This window comes from Pipistrellus hanaki (genome assembly GCF_964339955.1).
Source record: "Pipistrellus hanaki genome assembly, chromosome: X".
NCBI classification, from domain to species: Eukaryota; Metazoa; Chordata; class Mammalia; order Chiroptera; family Vespertilionidae; genus Pipistrellus; species Pipistrellus hanaki.
The window spans coordinates 36353931-36380837 of record NC_140524.1 but is presented as its reverse complement, the minus strand read 5'-3'; the positions used below and the strand labels follow the sequence as shown (position 1 = coordinate 36380837).

The window sequence follows — 26907 nt, the reverse complement described above, 5'->3', positions numbered from 1 at the left end:
ATGTAATATAATAAGTAAGTGTTCAAGTAAACTTAGAAACTATTATAAGAACACAAAAGGAGACTGCTTAGGGATAGGAATGAGGAAGACTTCAGGGAGGAAGTAGAATCTGATCAGGGTTTCTTATTTTCTTTATTGATTAAGGTATTACATATGTGTTTTTACCCCCACCCCGTTCCCCCCCCCCCCACCCCACTCATACCCTCACCGCCCTGGTGTCTGTCCATGGGTTATGCTTATATGCATGCATACAAGTCCTTTGTTTGATCTCTCCCCCTTACCCCACCCTCCCCTACTTTCCCTCTGAGGTTTGACGGCCTAATTGATGCTTCTGTGTCTCTGGATCTGTTTTTTTAATCAGTTTATGTTGTTCATTATATTCCACAAATGAGTGAGATCATGTGATATTTATCTTTTTCTGGCTGGCTTATTTCACTTAGCATAATGCTCCTTCAGCTCCATCCATGCTGTTGCATATGGTAGGAGTTCCTTTCTTTTTACAGCAGCATAGTATCCCATTGTGTAGATGTACCACAGTTTTTGAATCCACTCATCTGCTGATGGGCACTTAGGCTGTTTTCAAACCTTAGCTATGGTAAATTGTGCTGCTATGAACATAGGGGTGCATATATCCTTTCTAATTGGTGTTTCTAGTTTATTGGGATATATTCCTAGAAGTGGCATCACTGGGTCAAATGGGAGTTCCATTTTCAGTTTTTTGAGGAAACTCCATGCTGTTCTCCACAGTGGCTGTACCAGTCTGCATTCCCACCAGCAGTGCACGAGGGTTCCTTTTTCTCCGCATCCTCCCCAGTACTTGTCATTTGTTGATTTGTTGATGATAGCCATTCTGACAGGTGTGAGATGGTACCTCATTGTCGTTTTGATTTGCATCTCGTAGATGATTAGTGACTTTGAGCATGTTTTCATATGTCCCTTGGCTTTCTGAATGCCCTCTTTCGAAAAGTATCTATTTAGGTAAGTTGTCCATTTTTTATTGGATTGTTTATCTTCCTTTTGTTAAGTTGTATGAGTTCCCTGTAAATGTTGGAGATTAAACCTTTATTGGAGATAACACTGGCAAATATGATGATGAATGGATAAGATTTGGGTAGGCAGAGATAGGAGAGGAAAGGAACAACCAAAGAAAGGCATGGAGATGATTAATGTGCAAAATGTTTGAGGGCAAGTCTAGAGACCACAGTTAAGGCCAGATTATGGGATTGCCTTATGTCATACTGAAACATTTGGGTTTTATTTTATAATTACTGGAAAGCAATGAGTTCTTTGAAGCAGAACAGTAATGTGAAGTAAACAGTTGCTTTAGCATGATCATCTCCATCTTGATTTTTATTCTCACTGTTCTCTTGTTCTTTTCCTGTTTGCTATCTCCTAAAACAGAGGAAAAATACAAGAGTTAACACTGTAAGTAGGTATTATGGTAGCATATGAAGAGTTAGAAAGCATGGGCCTTGCTTCCCAAAAATTAATTATCCTGTGTGGAGTAAGTATTTGTACAGAGCTTGTCCATATACTACCTTGTATTTATATTATAGGTCATACTCTAATAAACAGTAAGGATGATGTGAGTTCAGAGAAGGGAGGAATTGTTCTCAAATAACGGATTAGGAATGTCTTATGATTTTCAACCTCATTTTGACCCCTCTAATGGCATGGATCTTTTCATTATGCATAGTAATTATTTCAAACATTTATATTCACCTCATTTTTACTATGCCCACTAGTATCCCACTTACTTTCAGCAGGTGACCTTGTTTCTTACTGCATCTAGACTTCAGAGGCTAAAAAACCTGAATTCACTCCTTTTCATCATCTCGTACTTCCCTTACCTGTCAGCTTGTTTTCATCTTTAATCTCTTTTTCATGTCATTGTTGAGAATTTAGTTTATTTTCCTGTTCATAGTAGTGTGGATTTTGGAGGAAAACCTGGATTTCAGTTTTGACTTTGTAGATTATAGCTGTAGAACTTTGGGGAAAATTCTTAATTCCTTTACCTCAGATACCTGTTTTGTAGAAAGGAGATACTCTAACTACTTCACAAAGCTTATTTGATGATCTAATAGAGATAGAGAATGTGTGTGCTAGATCTAATGCCCAGTAGTTTTTCTTTCTTTTTTTCTCCAGAACTTGGTTTCCATCCTTTGCCTTGGATCCTTCCCTTCAGTTTATAAAAATGCTGGGTCACTTTCTTGCATCCTCTCCCATTTATAGACAAATTTTTGAAACGGTAGACTATGCTGGCCTATCTCTATGTCTTTACTTCTTATTCATTCTTAAACTGACATGAATCCAGCTTCTGTTAAGACTGAGTCACTCAGGGCTCAGTAACCAATTAGGTGGACTCTAATTACTATTCCTCTGATAAAAATGATTTCTGTCTAGTATTAAATATTTGAAGGTTGAGAAAAAGTAATATATAGGAGATGCTGAGAAATCAGGAATATTGTTCAATAGCAATAACATGCAGTTCAAATTAGCATGTGCCATGTTCTGTTAGCTTTCTGGAGCCCATGAATTGAGAAAGCAGAAGTCATCCATGATTGGACATGGTGGAAAGATAAGTGAGTTGGGACATTTAATGTCAATAATGACAGGACTGGGTAGAAATATATTTTCTTCTAAATGTTGATAGAATACATAGAAAGATTCTCTGTACTTTTTAGCTATAGAGAAGAAATAAAGGGGGATGCCCAGCTGGTGTGGCTCAGTGGTTGAGAATCGACCTATGAACCAGGAGGTCATGGTTCAATTTCTGATCAGGGCACATGCCAGGGCTCAATCCCCAGTAAAGTGTATGCAGTAGGCAGCCGATCAATGACTTTTCTCTCGTCATTGATGTTCCATCTCTCCTTTCCTCTTTGAAATCAATGAAAAAATATATATTTTTTAAAGAAATAAAGTGGGGAAAACGCATAGTGAGTTAGGTGGCTGTTTGAACTCTTTTAAAAATATTTTTATTGATTTTAGAGAAAAGGTGGGAGGGAGGGAGGGAGGGAGGGAGGGAGGGAGGGAGGGAGGGAGGGAGGGAGGGAGGGAGACAGACAGACAGACAGACATACATTGATGTGAGGGGAAAATATCAATTGGTTGCCTTCTGTATGTACCCTTACTGGGTATGTGACTTGACTGGGAATCGAACCAGTGACCTCTCAATGCATGGGATAACGCTAACCCAACTGAACCATATCAGCCAATGCTGTTTGAACTTATTTCATGGTCCTTGCATCCTTCTGAATATTGGGTATTATGTATATTCTGTTTAAGAACATTAATATCTTTGTATCTGCTAGCTTTTCCTGTCATAGGCTTGAGCTAAACAATTTGAATTCTTGTATTAGGTGGTTTTGCTTCTCATGATTTTGTTAACTAGGCTCAAATCAGGCTGTTACTACAACTATCTTGGAATAAATATATAAATGAACTATGACATGAAGAGTCTAAATGTAAATTTATGTTTGAACTTTATTATACAGTGTTGACTAAGCTTTTGTGGTTGCATGTACTAGACCAGATTCCCTATTATAATGTTTAAGAATGCAGATTCTTGAACCAAACTCCCTAGTTTTGTGCCAGCTTCGTCACTTACAAGCTTTGTGACCTAGGACAAAACATTTTGTTCCTTTCTACCTTAGCTCCCTCATTTGTATATGATGATAGCATTGTCTGAAACATAGTATTATATAAATGACTAGCTGTTACTATGTTCTTATAAATGGCTTCATTTTTTAAAAATTGCTTTTTAACTTTTGATCAGATTATTGAAAGTATTATTGAGGAGACTCAGAAAGTACTTCAGCTTGACGATGACTCTTTGGATTCCAAAGGAAAAGGACAGTCTGATCAGGCTACTGCCAGTCCTCTTATTGCTGAAACAGATCTTAACAATGTACCTGGACTGTTAGCCACAGGTCTAGTCCTACAGGAACATTCCAAAAGGGCAGAGAGTCAGAATACATCTGAAGAAACTGAATTAGAACAAAAAAAATGTTTTCCTTCCAATGACACCTGTGAGAAGCCAGTAGATGAAACCACTAAGTTAACTGAAATAAGTTCAACTGAGCAGCTTAATGTGCCTGTAACTGAAACAGAAGTATTGACCAAGGAAGCAGTGGAAATCAAAGGAAGTGATGTTCTAGAATCTGCATCCTCAAGCTCCTCATCTGCTAAAGATTTTGCTACTGTGGAAGAATTGGCTCCTGCCAAACCCCCAAGACAGCTTACTCCAGAACCTGATATAGTGGCTAGTACAAAAAAGCCTGTTCCAGCACGCCCACCCCCTCCAACTAATTTCCCACCTCCTAGACCACCACCTCCATCTCGACCTGCTCCACCACCAAGAAAAAAGAAAAGTGAATTGGAGTTTGAGGCTCTTAAAACACCCGATCTGGATGGCAAGTATTAATTGAGAAATAAGTACTTTTGTGAGGATATTTTTGAGTTGAACTTGTTTAAATTTGTTACTTTGTTTTAGTTTATGTTATGTAAACTACATTGATGACCAAGTTGTAAAAATTATTTTAGTAATAAAAAGTGAAAATATTTATATTGGTGATTAGTTACATTATTATAATTAAACATTTCAGCAGATTTTAAACTTTCAAATCTGTTATCTTTGGAGAGCCAATGTGGTGTGGTGAAAAGAATATGGTATTTGAGAGTTAATATTTAAGTTCAAGTCCTATATCGCTTTTTTTATTTTTTTACTTTCTAAATTAAAATTTTTGAGCACTGGATCTCTTAATGTATAAGTTGTATAGCCTTGAGGAATTCAAATAACTTGTTTGAATCCTAGTCTCCCCATATATTTAAATTGAGAGTAATAAAACCACTTTTGTCACAGGGTTGTTATAGGAATCAGAAATAGAAGTTAAAGCACTTTTCAAGTAATGTATAAAGTCCTATATAAATATTTTTATTATTATTATTATTACAGTTCCCAAAGACAATATTACATCTGATACTCTGACTACAAGCATGGCTTCAGAGAGTACAGTCAAGGATTCTCAGCCTTCTCTTGATTTGGCAAGTGCTACCAGTGGAGATAAAATAGTTACTGCCCAGGTTGGTAAATTCATGTTATATTTTATATAGGCTTTGAAATTTCCTCAACTTGCTGGTTTGTTGATTATCAAACTTTCTTTCTTCTCCAGGCCAGATATTTTCTTATCCCCAAAACCTGGACTCCTTACATCCCTTGACCAGCTCTGCTACTAAGTAGTTGGGTAACTCTAGGAAGCTATTTTTTTTAAATTTTTTAAAAATATATTTTATTAATTTTTTACAGAGAGGAAGGAAAAGAGATAGTTAGAAACGTCGATGAGAGAGAAACATCGACCAGCTGCCTCTTGCATACCCACTACTGGGGATGTGCCCGTAACCAAGGTACATACCCTTGACCGGAATCGAACCCGGGACCTTTAAGTCCGCAGACCGACGCTCTACCACTGAACCAAACCGGTTTCGGCATCTAGGAAGCTATTTAACACCTGAGTCTCAGATGCCCCATTGATAAAATGAAGGGAAACCTTCCTTGAAGGTTTCTTGCAAGGATGAAATAAATAAAGTATACCAAGTACCTGCCATGTAGCAGGCATTCAAAAAATGACAGATGCTGCTATGTGTAATATTATTGATATTAATAAACACAAACTACAATCTTCATTTACGTGAACTGTAGTGGATAAAATTGAGGACTTTTATTTTTTATAATTTCTTCCTAATCATGAAAACAAACTTTTTACACTATGCTATGTATATCTACATAGGAAACAATAGAAAGGACTTGATAGCATGAATTTTACCACAGCCAAATTCTTGGGCTCAAGGCTTACTTGTGTAGTAGCTATGATTGGGGCAGGTTAGCAAACTGGGAGAAGACAATATATAGCCTTTCATAGCTGTGTAGAGCAATGGTTAGCAGTGGCCAGTTTTGTAGGGTCCCTAGGTTAAGAATGGTCTTTACTTTTTCAAGGATGTTTATAAAAAATAATATGTGACAGGTACTATGTGTGAAGCAAAAAACCTAAAACATTTATTAACTAGCTCTTTACAGAAAGAGTTACCTATAAATCTATTCCTGAACAATGGCAATCTTTGTGCTAGCACTCTACTATAGAGAGCTGCTTTGGGATCAGGTTCAAATAGAACATTTCTTTGTTTCAAGACTAAGACATTATTGCATGGACGACAATAGTTTGGGTACCTAATGTTTTTCAGATTCTGAGAGTAATAAAGGGCTGAAATGGAGTATTCCATTTACATTTTCAGTAGGCTCCATTATCTCAATTACAGAATTTTTTTTAGAAATGTGTGTGGTAATGAGTAATTGAATATTGATAAAAATTGACTCAGTCTACTTTCTGTTTATGAAATTATAATTTCAGGAAAATGGAAAAGCACCTGATGGGCAGACAATAGCAGGTGAAGTGATGGGCCCTCAGAGACCTAGATCCAACTCTGGGAGAGAGCTTACTGATGAGGTATAATTATATATTTTTTTGTTCTTAAAAACATAAAATACAAAAACGATAATAGGAAGGTGAAAAAGTTCTGGAGATGAATGGTGATGAAAGTTGCATAGCAATGTGAACATACTGCTGCTGAACTATACAATTAAAATTGTTAAAATGATAAATTGTGTATCATGTATATTTGACTATGATTAAAATTTTTTATTTATTGTTATTAGGCCAAAAAAATCATACTGTAGAAGAAAACATGAAAGTGAAGATTATCTTAGGTTTTGTTTTCTTAATATGTTGAAAACTCTGACTTAAACTTGCCCTTTGACAATTATATGGTGGAATAAATATATTGAAAGCAAGGCCTATATTTTATAGAAAGTGGGCTTAAAAAGAAGTTGACATTATAGATATGTATATTGTTTTCATGCTTGTTAGATGATGTAGTGTAGTCAACACTTCTTACCACTAAAATTCAGTATATATCTATTGGCCAATTTATTCAGAATGAAGTTTTAAAACAAAATCTTAGTTTTTTGTTTCTTGTAAACAACATTTAAAAAAACTTAGTGTACTTTGGAAAATAGTTTGACAGTTTTTCAAAAAATAAAACGAGTTACCATGATGTAGAAATTCTCCAACATATATTCCAAAGAGAAATGAAAACACATGTCTGCGTAAATACACAAGTGTTCATAATAGCCAAAGTGTGGAAACAACACAAACGCCCATCACTGATGGATGGGTAAATAAAATGTGATATATCCATTCACATGGACTATTTTTCAGCAATGAAAAGGAATTATGTTCTGATATGTGGTTACAACATGGATGAACCTTGAAACCATAGAGCTAAGTAAAAGAATCCAGTCACAAAAGACCACATACTATATGATTAAATTTATTTGAAATGCCCAGCATAAACAAATTCATAGACACAAAAAGTAGATTAGTGATGGCCAGAGACTGGAAAGAGAGGGGGAATAAGATAGGAAAGCAAATGGGTATGGGATTTCTTTTGGGGGCAGTAGAAATGTTCTGAACTTAGATAATGGTGATGGTTGCACAACTCTGTGCATATACTCAAAATCACTTAACTATGTATGCTTTAACTGTGTGCATTTTGCAGTGTATGAATTGTATCTCACTAAAAATGTTAAAAATTATTGTACACAGTACTGAATGTATCGAGAAAATCCTTAGCTTAAAATTTTGAGGATTTTATAGACTCAAAAAGATACATAAATTATAAGTTCTCTTGGTGTTATATTATACTTCAGGAAATTTTAGCCAGTGTAATGATTAAGAACCTGGATACTGGAGAAGAAATACCTTTGAGTCTTGCAGAAGAGAAACTGCCAACAGGTATTAATCCTCTCACTCTACACATCATGAGAAGGACTAAGGAATATGTAAGGTATGATCTAATATTATTTATTATGTGTAGTATTTCATTTAGAATGGTGAAGATTTCTCTGTTTATGAGCTATGATAATCCCTAATTTGGTTTCATTCAGCCTTTTTTAAATTTGAAATTAAATATAATAGTTAATGTATATATTCTTAAATTTTGTTCTCCCTTAGGACTGTACAGTTATTAGGAGAAAAGAGTATTTATCTTCAATCTCATAGTATTTGGTTTCTCTTTTAAAATTATATTATACTAAAGATAGTATTAAGACATATTTAGGCTAAACAGTCATGCTGTTCTTCTGAAACCTTGCTTAAGAATTAGAGATTTTATATATAATTTAGAGGGCAGAAAATGGCTTTAGAGTACGGTAATTGACTTTACTGCGGGTTATATGTAGATCTAAGGTGGGAGTTGGGAACTTATGGCCCACTGACCATATAAGGCCTGCAAAATCATTTGATCTGGCCTGTGAAGGGTAATTTAATTAAATGTTTGATCAAATATAGCAGGTTAATTTTTAAATACATTATTTTATATGGCCCGCTAGTGATGTTATAAATATATAATGGCCCCTGGCAGAACAAAAGGTTCCCCATTCCTGATCTGAAGAATCATTTTCGTGAAAGCAAAGCCTTTTAAAGTACAATACATGATGTGCCTGGTGAGTGAGGAGGAAGATATTTACAAGTTAATTTATCATTTCTGGGTACCATGTTTTGCCCAGCAGAAAGCCTTATTTGCTGTGGGTTTTTATTAAGTTCCTAAACTGCATTCATTTGCATTTTGTACATTGCACCTTGCTTAAAGATAGTCGTCTTTGATCTTTCAAGTCTTTAAATTGTCATCGTCATCATTTAAATTAAGTTTATATAAAGCATTTTAACAAAGTTTTAGTTTACTCTGATTAGCTAATTATACAGTAAGTATATATTGAGAAATTTTTGAGACATGTTAGGGAAATGGCTTCTTTTAAAATTACTTCTTCCCCTTGCAGTAATGATGCCGCACAGTCAGATGATGAAGATAAATTACAATCTCATCCAACAGATACTGATGGTGGAAGGTTAAAGCAGAAAACGTGAGTTATAGTACATCCCTTTTCTTCATTTCAAGCTTTTGTTTTACAAAAAATATGAGAACTATTATACTATTTTAAATGTGTGCTCTGTCCAATTTATAAGTCCATCTACCACCACCACTCCCTGCTGCCAGCCAATAGATTATAAGGTATTTTGAGGCTGTGCTGGTCATAGAGTATCCAATATGTAGTAAATGATCAATAAATTTTGCATCATGCCTATATTAATTTTTCAGACAGTAGATACCAGAAGTGTTAATAGAACTCGATTGTCCTTGAAGTTTTCTTTTCTCTTTATCTATGCAAATCCTCTTTGTGTTTCTAAACCCAACTACCTGAGATTCTTCCCAACTTCCTTCAGTTTGTAGAAAATTCCTTTCTTTTCTCAATTTCAGTGATACTATAGTCTCTAAAACTTATGTTTGCCCTTTATTTTAATGTTAACTTAAATTGTTTTGTGATTTAAAAAACAATGAGGTAAATAGATATTAAAAACTAAACCATATGTTACAAAAGGATTGTGATCATGCCATTCTTATGTTTCCCCTATAGAAACCTAACACAATGATGAGCATATAGATTGTGCTAGAATACCCAAAACACATAATTGGTAGTAATTCAGTCTAAAATATAAAATAAATGTAAATATAAAATAATTCAGTCCCAAAGCAAATTCTCCATTCGAATCTCATCTTTTCCTAATGTGGAAAGTGTAGCAAAATAAAGCTTTGAGAATTTTTGGAAAATGCAGGTCTATGATAACACCTTCAGATATCTGGACCTTGACTATCTAGCTATAACAACTATCAGGAACCGGAGAATTAGGAATTATTCAGTAGATAAATATCTAGGAAAGCTATTTTTTATTCCATGCATTAAAGCTCATCATTTTTCTAAAAGAAAAAACCTCTTATTTTTAAAAGCCATTATACTTCTTATATAATTTCTAAAAATCTGGTCATCTGGCATCTGAGTTTACAACAGAATAAAAGCACCAAATTATGACAACCTATAATTCAATACATAGGGATGTCTGATAATATTCTGATTATAAGAGAAAAATCAGAAAAATAATAAAAGGACTCTTACATAACAAACATTTCGTATAACAGTGTTTCAACTTTTTCTCATGTTATGATACTCATTCAACATGGAAATATTTGCACTGAATGCTAGAGTAAACTGATATTCAGAAGAGATAGGTCCAGATTCTGTCTGTCTTCCCTGTGCTCTGTGCTGTTGTCTTCAAGGTTTGAAACTAATATTATGGCCCACTTGCAAACCATTTAAAAGGCCCTAAATATATCAAAGAACAGTAATGATGGTAACTGATTCTATTTATTAAGGAAAGAAACATATGGAACATTAAACTCTATTGAAGAAGGTTGAAAAACATATATTTTAGAGATGTTCTCACCAGTGTTTAAATGATCTATTTTCTTGTTTAAAGTAGTAATAAACCTATAGTTATAGTTATGCAGAAAATATGACTTCAGAATTATAGGACCATCTTTTCTAATAAAAGAGTAATATGCAAATTAGCCATCACTCCGCTACACCCACGAGCCATGCCCATTAGTCAATCAGGACTGAGTATGCAAATTAACCCAACCAAGATGGCTGTGGCCACAGAGAGAGCAGGAGGGAGGCTTAGGTTTCCCCGGCAATGGAGGAAGCCAAGCTTTCCACACACCCTGGCCAGCCCAAGCCTCTGTTTAAGGCTACAAAGTTTCAATTATAGAAGACAAATAAGTCCCAACAGAAATGGCTGCCACCATGGAGTGAGCAGAAGGCTTGGCTCCACTTCATGCTACAAAGTTTCAATTGTAGAAGATACATAAATTCCAGATACCAGGACCTCCGCTTGGGTTGCTGGGGAGCTTGGCTGACCTGCAAACCACCATAGGCCCCTCACCCACGCCAACCCATGCCTGCAAGGAACCCCCAGTCCTGATCCAGGACACCTTTCAGGGCAAACCAGCTGGCCCCCACCCATGCACTAGGCCTCTATCCTATCTAATAAAAGAATAATATGCAGATTGACCATCACTCCAACACACAAGATGGCTGCCTCCATGTGGTCAAAGATCCTGCCTCCATGTGGACACAAGATGGTCAGCAGGGGAGGGCAGTCAGGGGTGACCAGGCCAGCAGAGGAGGGAAGTTGGGGGCAAACAGACTGGCAGGGGAGCAGTTAGACGTCAATCAGGCTGGCAGGGGAGTGGTTAGGGGGTGAACAGGATGGTACGCAGAAGCAGTTAGGGACAATCAGAAAGGCAGACAGGCAAGCAGTTGGGAGCCAGCAGTCCTGGATTGTGAGAGGGGTCCCAGATTGGAGAGGGTGCAGGCTGGGCTGAGGGACACCACCTCATGCACAAATTTCATGCACCAGGCCTCTAGTAGACCTTATAATGATTTTTTAAAATATATTTTTATTGATTTTTTACAGAGAGGAAGAGAGAGAGAGAACTAGAAACATCGATGAGAGAAACACCGACCAGCTGCCTCTTGCACACCCCCCACTGGGGATGTGCCCACAACCAATGTACATGCCCCTGACAGGAATCGAACCTGGGACCTTTCAGTCCGCAGACCGACGCTCTACCACTGAGCCAAACCGGTTTCGGCGATTTTTTAAATGATTTATTGCTCAGTGGTTAGAGCATCATTCCAGGCACCAAAAGGTCTTGGATTCAATTCCCTGTCAGGATTCATACATGGGTTGCAGGTTTGATCCCTGCCCCAGTTGAGGCATGTACAGGAGGCAACCAATGTGTGTGTGTGTGTGTGTGTGTGTGTCTTTCTATCTCCTTCCCCTTCCTTCTATCCTCCCTCCTTTCTTCCCTCCCATCCTTCTACTTTCTCTAAAAAAGTCAAAGGAAATATATCCTTGGATGAGATAAAAAACAACAAAAATATTTATTATGTGTGTTTTCTGATTATCAAAGGTAATAAAAAAAATCTGTATTATAGAAAATTAGTGTCCCATGCTCACCCCAGAAATTTTCAATATTATTAATTAGGTGTATTCTCCATGGAATTATTTTTCTCACAAAAGTGGGATTATATTGTCCCTATAGTTTGTCAACATGCTTTTTTTCCATTTTGTTCATTAAATTCTACATATTAATGAGATCATATATATTTGTCTTTTTCTGACTGGTTTATTTCACTTAGCATAATACTCTCCAGATCCATTCATGCTGTTGTAAAGGGTATAAGTTCTTTTTTGTTTTTGTTTTTTACAGCTGGGTAGTATTCCATTGTATAAATGTACTACAGCTTCTTTAATCCACTCATCTACTACTTGGGCTGTTTCCACATCTTGGCTATTATAAATAATGCTGCTGTGAACATAGGGGCACATATACTCTTTTTTATTTGTGTTTCAGGATTCTTAGGATATATTTCCAGAAGTGGGCTTGCTGGGTCAAAATAATTTGCTTTTTTAAAAAAAAATCTAGTATATAATGGACATCTTTTCATATCAATACCAATAGTACATATATTATAATCTTTCAGCCAGTTATGAGGGTTTGGTGCTACTGATACCATAGTAAGAAGACAATCTTAATCTCTGCCCTCATAGGGCTTCCAGTTCAATAGGAGAAAGACAGTGAACATGTAATTACACAGATAAATAAAGAAATGTAAGGGGTACTGTGGGACTATAGGAAAGACTGTTCTAAAGCGTCAAGGATAGTTTTTTGAGAGAGGGCTGTTTGATCTGAGACTTAACGAAGAGTAGAAATTAGTTAGGGTAGGGGTGTTCTGGGCAGAAATAACCACACATGCGAAGGCTCTGAGGTGACTAAGAGCTCAGTGCATTTAAAAAACTGAGGATTGCCTTATTTATCTTATTGCATTCCATTGTAAGGATATACAGTCACTTATTTAATAATTCCTCTGTTGAGAATTCAGTTTAACTCTACTTTTTAACCTATTCTAAGCAGTGCTGCAGTGGACATCTTTATATATAGCTTAGCAAGTTTTTAAAATTCTGTCCTTAATATCATGCGCTCCCATGAATTGGTAAAAATTAACCTCAAATTTATAAATTGTGCTTTGTTTGTAAATATATGCTTTACTTTGTTGTTTTTGTATAATCTTAACTAGAGGCCCGGGGCATTAAATTCATGCATGGGGGAGGGGTGTCCCTCAGCATAGCCTGCACCCTCTCCTAAACTGGCATTCAGACATCCCTCACAATCTGGGACTGCTGGCTCCTAACCACTCACCTGCCTGCCAGCCTGATAGCCCCCTAACTGCTCCCCTGGCAGCCTGATTATCCCCAATTACCCTCCCTTGCTGGCCGATCTTCCCCCAACTACCTTCCCCTGCAGGGCTAAGGGGACTAGGAGACTGAGGCTGGATTAGGCTGGATGCTGCGGGGACTGGGTGAGATGGGGCTGAGGGGACTGAGAGACTCCAGCTGGATGAGGCAGAGATGAGGTTACTGGATGCCGCCATCTTATGGCTGTGTGTGTGCCCCTTGTGAGGGCATGACAGTCAATTAACATATTCCCTCTTTATTGGCTGTGGACGCCGCCATCTTGTGAGGGCATCATGGTCAATTAGCATATTTCCTCTTTATTATATAGGATATATGAAATTTGAGATGTAGATAATTAAAAAATAAGTAAGTCCTATTTATGGAAGCTTGAAATGCATATTTACATTACACTGTTTGGGAATACCTTACTGGGAAAGCTCTGTCTAACTGGATTGTATGCAAATACCCAAACTGAAAGAGAAGAGACAAGAGGCCATCTTAAGCTACCAAAGCATTCTATTTTGTAATTAAATACATCTTTAGTTTCTTTTTCTGGTAAAGTGTGTTTTTCAGGATGGCTATCAAAGGCAGTCTTCTCAGAGCAATTCTCACTGCATATTTATGGTATCATCCTGTACCCTCCAAATAAGATTATCTGGAGATGGGGAACAGGTGTCTGTGCTTTGAACACCCCCATATTCACCAACTTATTATAATTCACCATTGAAGACCTATGCTTTAGAGCAGGAGTGGGGAACCCCAGTGCAAGGTCCATACAAGGCCCACAAATGCTGAGGCATTAAGGGTGAGTTAATTAAATGTTTGATCAAATATAGCAGGCCAATTTTTAAGTTGATAATTTTGTATGGCCCTTGAATGATTTTATAAATATCCAAATGGTCCTTGGCAGAAAATAAGTCCCCCCACCCTGCTCTAGAGTACACAATTCTATCTAATAAAATGGTAATATGCAAATTAACCATCACTCCATCACAAAATTGGTGGCGCCCATAGCAGCTTGGGTGCTGGATGCTGGTGGCCTCACCCTGGTGACAAGCCCCAGCATCCTGTGCACCCCAGCCCACAGAGGGAGGGAGAGAGGGCGGGCAGGCCTCTGGCCAGAGGCCAGGCAGGGCACAAGACACTGGGACAGTGTCGCCCTTGCCACGAGCCACAGTGTCCCTTGCACCCCAGCCTGCAGAGGGAGGGAGGACAGGCGGGAGGGTGGGCTTCTGGCCAGAGGCTGGCTGGGGTGCAGGATGCTGGTGTCATTGCAGGCCAGGCTGAGAATTCCCCCCCCCGCCCCTCCCCCCGTGTATGAATTTCATGCTCATGCCTCTAGTATTGTATATTGGGGGGAAGTGCCCATATTTCTTTTGTAGCTATATTGACTTGAATAAACAGGGTGGGCCAAAAGTAGTTTTGCACTTGTGAGTACAGGAAACACAAAGTTTATGCTTGTATTATTATTTATTATTATATTATTTTCCATAAGCACAAGTTTAAACCTACTTTTGCCCCACCCTGTATTCTGTGCTGCGCCAGCACAGCAAGGGGTGAACCTGAGTGGGGGCAGTGAAGGATTGAGACAAGACAGACAAGAGAACAAAAGCTGGGTCTCGGTGGGACACTGTCCTCTCTGGTGGAGAGCCTCTCTGATGGAGAGCTAGTGACAGCATCACAGACTATAAGCCGTGTTTTTATTTTATAGCCAGATGCCACAAGGCAAAGGAAGGGCATGGTCAATATGTTTACAACATTCTCATGAGTTTTGATCCTACTCGATTACATGCATCTGAACTCTATCAAGCCCACATCACTCAGGCACATTGAGCCACATGTTTGAACCATAGGTTCAATCTTACAACTATAGCTGTTGGCTATAATTGTGCTGTGAGGGTTCTGCCCTCCAAGCTGGGACTTGCATGTGCCCTCTCATTAGTCCAAGGCTTGAACCTGTCCTCCACAGTATTGTAACAAGGGATTTAGGAACTCAAAGACCTATTTATGTAAAAAAAAAAAATAGAGCTTCTTCAAAATATTATGCTTTACTTGTCACAGCTATTGAACTTTTATAATTGGCTGAATTAATAAATAATTTTGTTTGTTTATTTGTTTGTTAAGGACTCAACTAAAGAAGTTCCTAGGAAAATCAGTGAAGAGAGCAAAGCACCTTGCTGAAGAATATGGTGAACGTGCTGTAAATAAAGTTAAAAGTGTAAGAGATGAAGGTAAGTGAAGTATAATAGAACATTTTAAGAATCAGATGTAAATTTGCTATGTAAGGATATTTAGTTTTTATAAACATTTCAAATTTATGTAAATTTTCTAATTTTGTGCAGATCTTAACTTCCTATGCCCTTCTCATAATTGTACTAATTTTTTTTATATAATAAACACTTATTCTGTTTTTTTTTATATAATAAACACTTATTCTGTGCCAGACACTGTTCTAAGCACTTTCACCTGTATTAGCACATTTAACCCTCATCAAAACCCTTTGAAGTACGTACCACTAGTATCCCCATTTTATATATGAGAATACTGAAGCACAGAAAAGTTGTGTACCTTGCCTAAGGTCACACAGATAATAAGTTACAGAGTTGGATTTAGACCCAGGCAATCTGGCACTAGACTCCATGTATACCATTAGGCAATATGCTATTTAGTAATAGACAGATTTTGCTTCTCCATTTAATGACTTTTATTGGTAAGCAATGATATGAAATATAATAATAGTTATATCTACATAGCTAGTGATGGTTTCTGTTGCTTTTCTATTTAGTGTTTCATACTGATCAAGATGATCCTTCATCAAGTGATGATGAAGGAATGCCATACACAAGACCAGTCAAATTCAAAGCAGCACATGGTTTCAAAGGACCTTATGATTTTGATCAAATAAAAGTAGTACAAGATCTTAGTGGTGAACATATGGTAAGCAACTTTTTTATTTTTCATTATTGATTCTGTTTTCATGGAAATACTTTAGCTTTTAAATAGCAGATCTATTCTTATGTATTCAATTTTCCTATTTTTACTCAAGAAGACTGAATTGATATTAATACAATTTAATACAGAGTCTATCTCTCAATTATTTTTCAAGAAGTACATTATCCTACCTAATAAAAGAGTGATATGCAAATTAACCATCACGCCACACCACATGCCATGCCCATAAGCCACACCCACCAGCCAATCAAAGCAAGTATGCAAATAAACCCAACCAAGATGGCTACAGCCACAGAGAGAAGGAGGGAGGCGTTTCCCCGTCAACGGAGAAAGCCAAGCTTTCCACCTGCCCTTGCTGGCCTAACTCTCCACTCAAGGCTACCAAGTTTCAAATATAGAAGGTAAACAAATCCAAAAAGAAAAGGCTGCCACCACAGAGCAAGCAGGAGGCTTGGCTCCATTCCAGGCTACAAAGTTTCAGTTGTAGAAAGTAAATATATCCCAGATACCAGGGCCTCCGCTTGGGTAGCTGGGGGGCGTGGCCAGCCTGCAAATGACCCCAGGCCCCTCGCTCAGGCCACCCTATGCCCCAAGGGAACCCCAACTCTGATCCAGGACACCCTTCAGGGCCAACCAGCTGGCCCCCACCTGTGCACCAGGCCTCTATCCTATCTAATAAAAGAGTAATATGCAAATTGACCATCACTCCAACAGACAAGATGGCTCCCCCTATGTGGCCAAAGATCCTTCCCCCATGTGGACACAAGATGGCCACCACAAGATGGCCAGCAGGGAAGGTCAGTTGGGAGGGACCAGGCCTGCAAGGGAGGGCAGTTGTGGGTGATCAGGCAAGTAAGGGAGGGCAGTTATGAGGGACCAGGCCTGCATGGGAGGGCAGTTGTGAGGGAACAGGCCTGCAAGGGAGGGCAGTTGAAAGCCATCAAGCCTGCAGGGGAGGGCAGTTAGGAGTGACCAGGCTGGCAGAGGAGGGAAGTTGGGGGCAAACTGGCTGGCAGGGGAGCAGTTAGACATCAATCAGGCTGGCATGGGATTGGTTAGGGGGTAATCAGGCTAGCAGGCAGAAGCGGTTAGGGGCAATCAGAAAGGCAGGCAGGCAAGCAGTTGGGAGCCAGCAGTCCTTCATTTTGAGAGGGATGTCCCAGATTGGAGAGAGTACAGGCTGGGCTGAGGGACAACCCTCATGCACAAATTTTGTGCACCAGGCTTCTAGTTGAATTAAATAAACACTAGTCCTATATTATTAAGAAAGCTATATATAAAAGTACCAAACCTTAAAACAGTTAAATTAGAAGATAGTCTATCACTTTGAAAAATATTTAAAATGTTCCCCATTAAATTTTATACCAAAGGCCTGGTGCACAGGGAGAGGGGGGGTGGCCTCAGCCCAGCCTACACCCTCCCCAATCCTGGACCCCTTGGGGGATTCCTGTGGATTGAACCTAAACTGGCAGTCGGACATCTCTTTCACAATCCATGACCATTGGCTCCTAACTGCTCAGTTGACCTGCTTGCCTGATCGCCCCTAACTGCCCCTCCCCCTGCTGGCCTGGTCACTCCCAAATACCCTTCTTCTGGCATAGTCACCCACAACTGCCCCTGCTACCAACCTGGTCGCCCTTAGTGCCCCCCCCCCTGCCGGCCTGGTCACCCCCAACTTCCCCCCAGGTCTGGTTGCCCCTCACTGCCGCCAATCTGGTTGTCCCCAGCTAACCCCCTGTTGGCCTGGACACCCCACACAGCCTGCTGCTCAGTCATTTGGTCACCCCTCACTGCCCCACCTGCTGACTTGGTCACCCCCAACTGCCCTCCCCCTCTCCCCCCTCCCCGTGGGCCTGGTCGCCCCACACAGCCTACTGTTTGATCATTTGGTCGCTCTTCACTAACCCCCCTATTGGCTTGGTTGCCCTATGCAGCCTGCTGCTCAGTCATTTGGACATCCCTCACTAACCCCCCTGCTGGCCTGGTCACCCAACACAGCCTGTTTGGTTGCCTCTTTGGTTGTTTCAGATGCGATGGTCACTTAGCCTTTTATTTATATATATAGATAATTTACACAACTTTTTCTAAATCTCAATATATTTTGTAGTGTGACAGCTAAAACCCGGAGAGAGTTGGTGGTACAAGTTCTCTATCATAGTTAAAATGTACCAAAGTAGATATAAAGTACACAAATTATATTGCCTCTGAAAATGCTAGGAATATAGAGAAGGAAGTAAGGACCTCAAAACTAGGTAAATGATACTGTGTGGGTCCTTGATCAGGGAATGCATTTACCTATTTAGATTTTTTACTTCATTACCATTCTCCCCCCCACACACACTTTGCCCCCTTCCCTCTGACTATCACCACAGTGTTGTCTGCATCAATGGGTTATACATTTATGTTCTTTGACTAATCCCTTCACCTTCTTTTATCAAGGATCCCTCTCCCCTCCCCTCTGACAACTATCAATCTATTCCATGTATCCATGCATCTGTTTCTGTTTTGTTGATCAGTTTATTTGGTTCATTAGATTCCATGTATAAGTGAGATCATATATTTGTCTTTCACCAATTGGCTCATTTTACTTAGCATAATAATCTCCAGATCTATTTAGATCTAGAGATTATTATATAATATAATAATATAAAGTTTGGCCTAACTGGAAGGAAGCAACCACAAACATATATCAGAAGGCAGTCAGATTAGAATTTAAACTTTGGTGTTTATAATCTAGATATAAAATATTTGAGTTGATTATAGAAACTTCCTTAAGGCATTGAATGAATTTCCTTCTGTATTGACTCATTATTTATATCAATAGTTTTAATTAAAAACTCATAGGCATAAGCTCCAAGTAACAAATTTCTTAACATACTTGAATTTTGTGGAAATGAATTCTATTCCAGTAAATGAGCTGTTGCCTCTAACTTGAATAATCTTTTAATCTGCATAGATGTTTGTTGTAATAGTAGATATAACAGTATTTGTTGTAGTATGTTTTAGCCTTTCCAATTTAAGGGCTTACATTCTTTAACCCTCCCCCAACACACACACACACACACACACACACACACTTCCCCACTGTTTTCACTATCTATTAGGGAATTCTAGCCATATACTGTAAAACCTTATTTATCGGGAGAAAAGCAGGAGGAAACCACACAATTCCAACATTTCTTCAAATGCCCAATAAAATGACGGTCATTGCTAAGGTGGGCATATTCTTCCCTCAGCCCTAGTTAGTTGTTAGCGCTTTGCTGAAGGCCCTGCCCCCTCCTAACCTATTCCTCCGTATGGTCAGCTAGAAACAGATACAAAACTAAGATTCATGGTTTACATTGAAGATTTCCAGCCACCTCAAAACTCCCATTTCCATTAATATATGGACATGGTTTGGGATTTTGAAATTGTTAGTTTACTTTATGGCAAACTACAACTATATTATCTTGCCTTTCTTAGAAAAGTCGCTCTTTGTGGTTTTGTAGCACCATTGTACTCTTGGCTTTAAGTGGTATTAGTAATGTGAGTATTATATATAATTTGGCATGATTTTTTAATGTTTCAATTTTTAAAATAACTTTGAACCTTCCATTGTTTTTATAGGGAGCTGTTTGGACCATGAAATTCTCTCACTGTGGCCGATTACTTGCCTCAGCTGGACAAGATAATGTAGTGAGAATATGGGCTTTAAAAAATGCTTTTGACTATTTCAACAATATGCGAATGAAATACAATACTGAAGGTATTTTTCACTTTTTGTGGGCTTTAAAAAATCCAAAGACACCTGGCATTTTCACATTTTAGGCATAATAATTCCTTTTTTTCTGGCAATCATTTGCAGCGACCACTACTCTCAGCCACAAACCTAAAAGTAAAACAGAAGTCTATAGGAAAAACAAACTTCTAAATTCAGTGAAAAAAAGCTACCATGAAGCTTTTGACTTTCCAAGGGAAATCAAATGAGAACAAAGTCATTTGGTTTCCCTTGGCAATCTTCATTTTTATCCAATGTTAAAGTGAAATTCTGATTTATCTAGAAGAATTAGAATAATATATACAACCAGTAAATAATGATTAAAGAAACATATAGAAAGTAAATGTGATTTTTCATTTCATCAAAGGGTATTTGAAAAAAGTAAAATGGATTACAATATTTATGTATCATAGTAAATTATCAGGAAAAGTATGTGAAGTTGATGTAAATAGGAACTTTGAGTTTTGGGGATTCTTTTCTTAAAATTATTTAACTGCAATAAATTTTCCCCGCAAACCCCTCCCTCCCTACACCACTTTCCCATCCCAAAGCTGGAAAACGGAGAAAGGAGAATATAGTGGAAACAGCAATTTGAAGAACATAGAAATCTAGGAAGATCCACTAAACTGGGAAGCAAGGCCCTGTATATTTTAGGAGCCCTGTATATATGCTCTCCTTTCTATTATCTCAATTATGCATTTATGTTATATTACATAATTGAAGATGATAATGAGTTGACAATATAGTAAATAATGTTTACTATTTATTTCTTTTATTGCCCTGTCTGGAACAAAATGACTATTTTCAGTGGCCCTTCAAATGTACCCCAACCTAGACCCTTTCTCCCCCTTAATTGTTCATCTTATTGCTTGTTATGATTGACAAGAATGTATTCACTATGAATAATGAGAATTTAACAGTACATTATTAAATTGGAGAACTATTTAATAAAGATTTTATGTAAAGATAATCAAAAAAAATATTTTGGTGCCCAAAGAGTTAATGCTTCGCATGTAGTTTTCTAGAATGTTACATTCTATGACTTTTAACTAGGTGTTCCTGTGTCATTATTTCTGATTGTTTGTGTGTATGTGTACTCATGCATGTGTATATGTACATGCCATTTTACAATTATGTTGTTTTTCAGGACGTGTATCCCCATCACCTTCTCAGGAAAGTCTAAATTCATCAAAATCTGATACAGATACAGGGGTATGCTTGTTATTTTATAGTTACTATTGTTAAATACTAATATTTGATTTGTTTCCCATAAAGTACCTTATTGTTTTCTTTCAACTTTTTTGTTTTTTAAGTACCTTATTTATCAGAAATTATAATTTCATGACACTACTTAATTAAAATTAAGATATGTTAGAAGAGTTTCTTCTATTAGAATTGGTAAATGATAAAGTGTAATGTTCAAAGATTGTCAAACAGTGAATATTAACTCAAGCTACCAAACTACTAATGTAAACTTGAATAAAACAAAATCCCATCCCCTCTAAAACATGTTAGATGTTTTAAGAAATAATAATGGATACTTGAATAAGAGGTAATTAATTTTTCCATCTTCTTGGTTTAACAAATGCTTTATCATAGTTTTAGTTAGTTTCAAATATCTAAAAGATTTTTATTTGGTCTCAGTTGGAAGATTAAATATAACCAATTTTAAACCTAAAACACAAAGTATTATTCTAAGCTGTCCCCTGTGCTTCTTGTGTATTGATCTAGGCAAGTGTAATATAAACAAAGAGAACTTAAATGTTCACCTGCTCAACAATATTGTCCTGGGGTTTCACTGGTTCTGTAGTATTTGACGTGAATTTTTTTTTCCTACTTTAAACATACAGTTCTCAGCTTTCAGTGGTTCTGTTTTTCCTTTCTATTATCTCCTTTCTGTTTTTCCTTTCTGTTCTTTTCCTATATCCCTTCTGACTCTTTATCTTCAACCCCTTAAATGTTGCTGTTTCTCAGGAATCTGTCCTTGGCTATTCTCAATTGATTTATTTACTCACTGTCTACAATTCTAATTTTCTTTCAATAGCTTTATGTTTTTAAAACAAGAATTAGATCTTGCCCTAGCATTTTGGCTCACTGGATAGAGTGTCAGCCTACAGACTTAAGGGTCCTGGGTTCCATTCCAATCAAGGGCACATACCTTGGTTGCATGCTTAGTCCCCAGCCCTGATTGGAGTGCATGGGGGAGGCAATGTATCTCTTTCACATCAATGTTTGTCTCTCTCTGTCTCTCCCCCTCCCTTCTGCTCTCTCTAAAAATGAATAGAAAAGTATTCTCAGGTAAGGATTAACAACAACAGAAAAAAGAATTAGATCTTATTGTGCATGCCACACTTTTCACATAACAATACACACACATACACACACACACACATATATTCTTCAAGCACATCAATTAATAGGTCTAAAACAACTCCCTCAACAAATGTTTTCTGGGTGCTTGGTCCCTGTGCCAGACACCACTAATACACTGAGTGGCCAGATTATTATGATCTCTGAAAGCGTAATAATCTGGCCACTCAGTATGTGTGTGTGTGTGTGTGTGTGTTAGAGGCCCAGTGCATGAATTCATGCATGGATGGGTCCGGCCAACCTGACCAGGGGGAGGGGACGTGGGCAGTTGGCCTGCTGGTCAAACTCCTGGTCAAGGGGACAGTTTGCATATTAGCCTTTTATTATATAGGATATACACTGAGTGGCCAGATTTTTATGTGTTCAGAGATCATCATAATCTGGCCATTCAGTGTAGATTCTGAAAAATCACCCCAGTGGGTTTGGCTCAGTGGATAGAACGTCAGCCTGTGGACTGAAGAGTCCCAGGTTTGATTCCAGTCAAGGGCACATAACTGGGTTGCAGGCTCAATCCCCAGCCCTGGTCAGGCACATGCTGGGAGGCAACCAATCAATGTGTCTCTCCCATCAGTGTTTCTCTATCTCTGTCTCTCCCCCTCCCTCACACTCTTTTTAGAAGTCAATGAAAAAATAACCTTGGGTGAGAATTAACAAACGGGGGTGGGGGGAGAAGATTCTGCAAAATCAAATGAGACTTATTCAGTGGCTTCAGGGACCTTGCTGATCAGTGAAATAGATATATCTACAGTTACAGTATTGAATGGTAACATGCTATAGAAGGTGCCACACAAGTATAAGAGTTCAGCCCGTGAATCGGTGTCAAGACAAACTTTCTGGAGGCTTTGATGTTTGAACTAGGTGTTAACTATATGAGTGAAGGAAGGAGGGAGGGAGGGAGAGAGGGAGGGAGGGAGGGAGGGAAGGAAGGAAGGAAGGAAGGAAGGAAGGAAGGAAGGAAGGAAGGAAGGAAGGAAGGAAGGAAGGAAGATTTCAGAGCAGATAGCAAGTGCAAAGTCATAGAGGCTGAAACAGCATCGCATGTTAAAAGTACTTCAATAAATTCCATGTGGCAGAAGCAAAGGGTACATGTTGAGAGTTGTAGGAGAAGTAGGCATGATTGGAATTTTAAATGGCCTTTTATGTTAAACCAAGACATTTTAATTGTATCCTGCAAGCTACTGGGGGAGAAAGACATTTCGAGGGGTTTCAATTAGGAATTTAATTAAAATGTTCAGATTTTTGTTTTAGAAAGAAAATTGTGGTAGCACTATAAAGGATAGATTAGATGGGGGCTGCAATATAGAGACAGGAATGCCACTTAAGAGCCTATTAACCCAGGAGAGAAATGGGTACTTCAGTTATGATAGATTGTGATAGCAGTGAACCTAGAAACCATAAAAATGAGCTGAATTCAAGAGATGTGAAAGAAGTGGTATCTCTAGGATGTGGTGACGACTACCTAGTAAGTGAGTAGCCTGGGATGATTCCTAGGTGTCAGGCTTATGTAACTGGATAGATGTTAATGGTCATTCGCCAATATATTTTAACTAGAGGCCTGGTGCATAAAATTCACACATGGGTAGGGTTCCTAGGCCTGGCTGGCAACCAGGGCCAATCGGGATCTACCAGCTGCCAGCCAGGGCCTTCCTTCCCCGGCTGCCAGCTGCCAGCTGGAGCCTTCCTTCATTCCATGCCACCCCCTGGTGATCAGCGCATGTCATAGTGAGCTGTCGAACTCCCAGTCAAATTGATGAGGGGGCACTTTGCATATTAGCCTTTTATAGAGAGAGATTATCTACAGACAACTATGCTTCTCTCTTTTGAACTTTCTTTAATGGCATCAACATTCATAACTTATCTTTTTAAATCGGTCAGAAACACTCTATATACCCACATATCAAAGTAGCTACAAATTCCCATCCACTCTCCCTCCATCTACATATGCCCATGGAATCTGTCCTCTCATCTCCCATTGCCATCCACATCATTTAGGCCTTTGACACTAATGATACTCATTTAAATGTTTGCTATAGCCTCTGGTCTCTACCCAATTCATTTTCTACACTGCCACGAGTTTTTTGTTTTTTTCAAAATACAGATCTAACTATGCTTTGTGTGTTGTAAAATCTTCTGATGGCTCCTTGTAACCTACAGAGTAAGGTCCTTCCTGATTTTGCCTCATCTTACCTTTTTAACTCAGTTGTAATTCCCTAGTGCCTATGTATCCTATTTGCCTTGCTGGATCTAAGTCTGTCCCTTAACCACTCACTTTTACATCTTTGTCCATGCTGTTTGATTTGCCGGGAATGCCCTTCCTGTCCCCTTTAGTCATAGGGCAAACCCCTACTCATCCTTCAATATTCAGCTAAAATATATTACCTCTTTTTGTTTTCCCTGAATCAAACAGGCAGAATCATTTCTCATTTGTGTTCTAATAGTACATCATAAGTACTTTGACATTGATATCATCATGTCTTTCTTAGAAATTTGTGTCACTGGCTAGACTCTGGGCTGAGTTAAGGCAAAGGACTGTACTTCACAGATCTTAGTGTCCTTGGACCCTAACTCCATGCCTACCTGTGGTAGGCCTGTATCAGTACTGAATTCCTGCTTCTGTGCCTTTATTCCTATTCCCCTTATTTGAATGCCTGCAATCTTTTTTCTTTCTATTCCAAACTTTACTTCCTCTAGAAAACCTTCACTGACTAATGTAATAGAGAAATTTTTAACTTTTGCTTTAGGGAAAAGGGTTTGCTTTTATTAGTTTAATTCACAATAAAGTTTCCAGTCATTAGTTACTATTAAAAAACAGGGACTATTTGTACCATCTTGTGTTATGCTTATTTCAAAAATCCTACTTACAGCTTTTTAACTTCTTCCATCCAGGCCCCTCCCCCCCCCCAGTTTTATGTAACTCACAACTTTGGTTAAACATAAGGCCTTTTAAATGAGGAGCATAGTAGTTCTTTAATACAAAATATAATGACCCTCTGGAGTACTAAGGTATTTTTTCCTGGCATAGTTGAGTATCATTTCTGTCTGTTGTTTTCAGGAAAAGATTGTTTGGGGCTTCTTCACTTCTGTCGTTCTACTGGGACAGTTTTACAAAGCCCCTATACTAGTTCATATACCTTTGGAGTTTGGTATCACTTGTTATCTTTGACCTAATGCTAGCTGCAGTGAGGCACAGTAAGCACAATTGAGTTTATTTTCTTGATGTGTGTGTTCTTTTTCCTCTTTTCTTGTGATAGTGATATGTTATATCTCTTTTGAACTACATTCTCACTCTTGTCTTCTTAGAATCCCTGTAAAATAGAATACCTGAAAATACCTATTGTACAATTAAGCCAACAGTGACAGTGACACATGCAAAAGCACTCACCTCCTCATTGGTCATGTCAAGGCTAAGATTCTGGCTGTTATGCTCTCTGTTTTGTTTTGTTGTTGTTGTTGTTTTATGTTACTCCTCACCCAAGGATTTTTTAAATTGGTTTTTAAGGAGAGTAGAAGAGATAAGAAAGACAGAGAGAAACATCAATGTGAGAGAAACACATCGATTGGTTGCCTCCTGCACAAGCCATGATCAGGGCCCAGGCTGGGAAGGATCCTGCAACCAAGGTATGTGTCCTTGACCAGAATCAAACCCAGGACCCTTTGGTCGTCAGGCCGCTGCTCTATCCACTGAGCCAAACTGGCTAGGGCACTCTATTTTAGTTGATCTCCAAAAGTAAATCAGTAAGGCAGAAGAGTAACATGCAAAATTTGCTCCATTGTGCTAGTGACTTAAAAATTCTTCTTGACAATAGTAGTGCTAAGCATGCTGTTTATCTATAATTAATGCTTTTCTTGGGTAAATCTATGTTTGATGGGTTTGACGAGTGGAACATCAGTGTGGGTGTTACAGCATTTAACTTCTGCTTAGAATTTTTTAAAGTAGGTAGTAGGGAAGGGGAAAAAATCCTCTACCCTTTTAGGTTCTGCAGCTGAGATCTACAAAATATCCTCACAAAGGACAGATTAACAGGATAAATAGTATGCATATATTAGCTTTCATAGAAAAATAGGACAGATCCCCCCAAAACAGTTAAACCCAATGGCTTACATATCATTCATTTTTAAAAGGGCAAAAATTTTTATTTTTAAAAGGAATAGACAAAGAAAAGGGGGGTTTAGGCTTTTAGGGGTGGTAAATTATGGGAGGTTAATATATTAGAGGAAACCAATGGAAGATAAGAGTTATTTAGTAAAGTCCTGTTTATGAAGACTCAGGCTATTTCCAGAGATAAGATTCATTCTACCCTTCCTGGTAAATGAGAGGTGAGAACACGACACCTTCATAAAGGAAATTTTATGCTCTGCTTTCAGGTAGAAAAGGGGAGAGTAGAGACTTTCTTGTTGCTTTATGCTCAAAGTAATTCTTATGCAAAGAGGGTTATTTTGAGGGGTGACATATTCTGATCCCCTTCAAGATCAATAGAATAAAAAACTTGAAGAATGGAGTTAGCTTTAAAGGGATGAGAGATAATTTTTGTGAAATTCTACATATGCAGCATTTTATTTAACACATGCATTGGTTTAGTC

The 26907-nt window shown here is 38.2% G+C and overlaps 1 protein-coding gene across 2 annotated transcripts in view; it reads left to right on the top strand.

Moving 5' to 3' along the window:
- The window catches only part of WDR44 (WD repeat domain 44), a 95017-nt gene that overhangs the window by 45790 nt on the left and 22320 nt on the right, over positions 1 to 26907 (top strand). For both annotated transcript variants that reach the window (XM_084870360.1, XM_084870361.1), the window contains 9 exons: positions 3776 to 4412; positions 4955 to 5082; positions 6405 to 6500; positions 7763 to 7899; positions 8891 to 8974; positions 15372 to 15478; positions 16033 to 16184; positions 19806 to 19944; positions 21104 to 21168. In XM_084870360.1, coding sequence (XP_084726486.1) covers positions 3776 to 4412; positions 4955 to 5082; positions 6405 to 6500; positions 7763 to 7899; positions 8891 to 8974; positions 15372 to 15478; positions 16033 to 16184; positions 19806 to 19944; positions 21104 to 21168 — 1545 coding nt within the window. The remainder of the gene's footprint in view (positions 1 to 3775; positions 4413 to 4954; positions 5083 to 6404; positions 6501 to 7762; positions 7900 to 8890; positions 8975 to 15371; positions 15479 to 16032; positions 16185 to 19805; positions 19945 to 21103; positions 21169 to 26907) is intronic.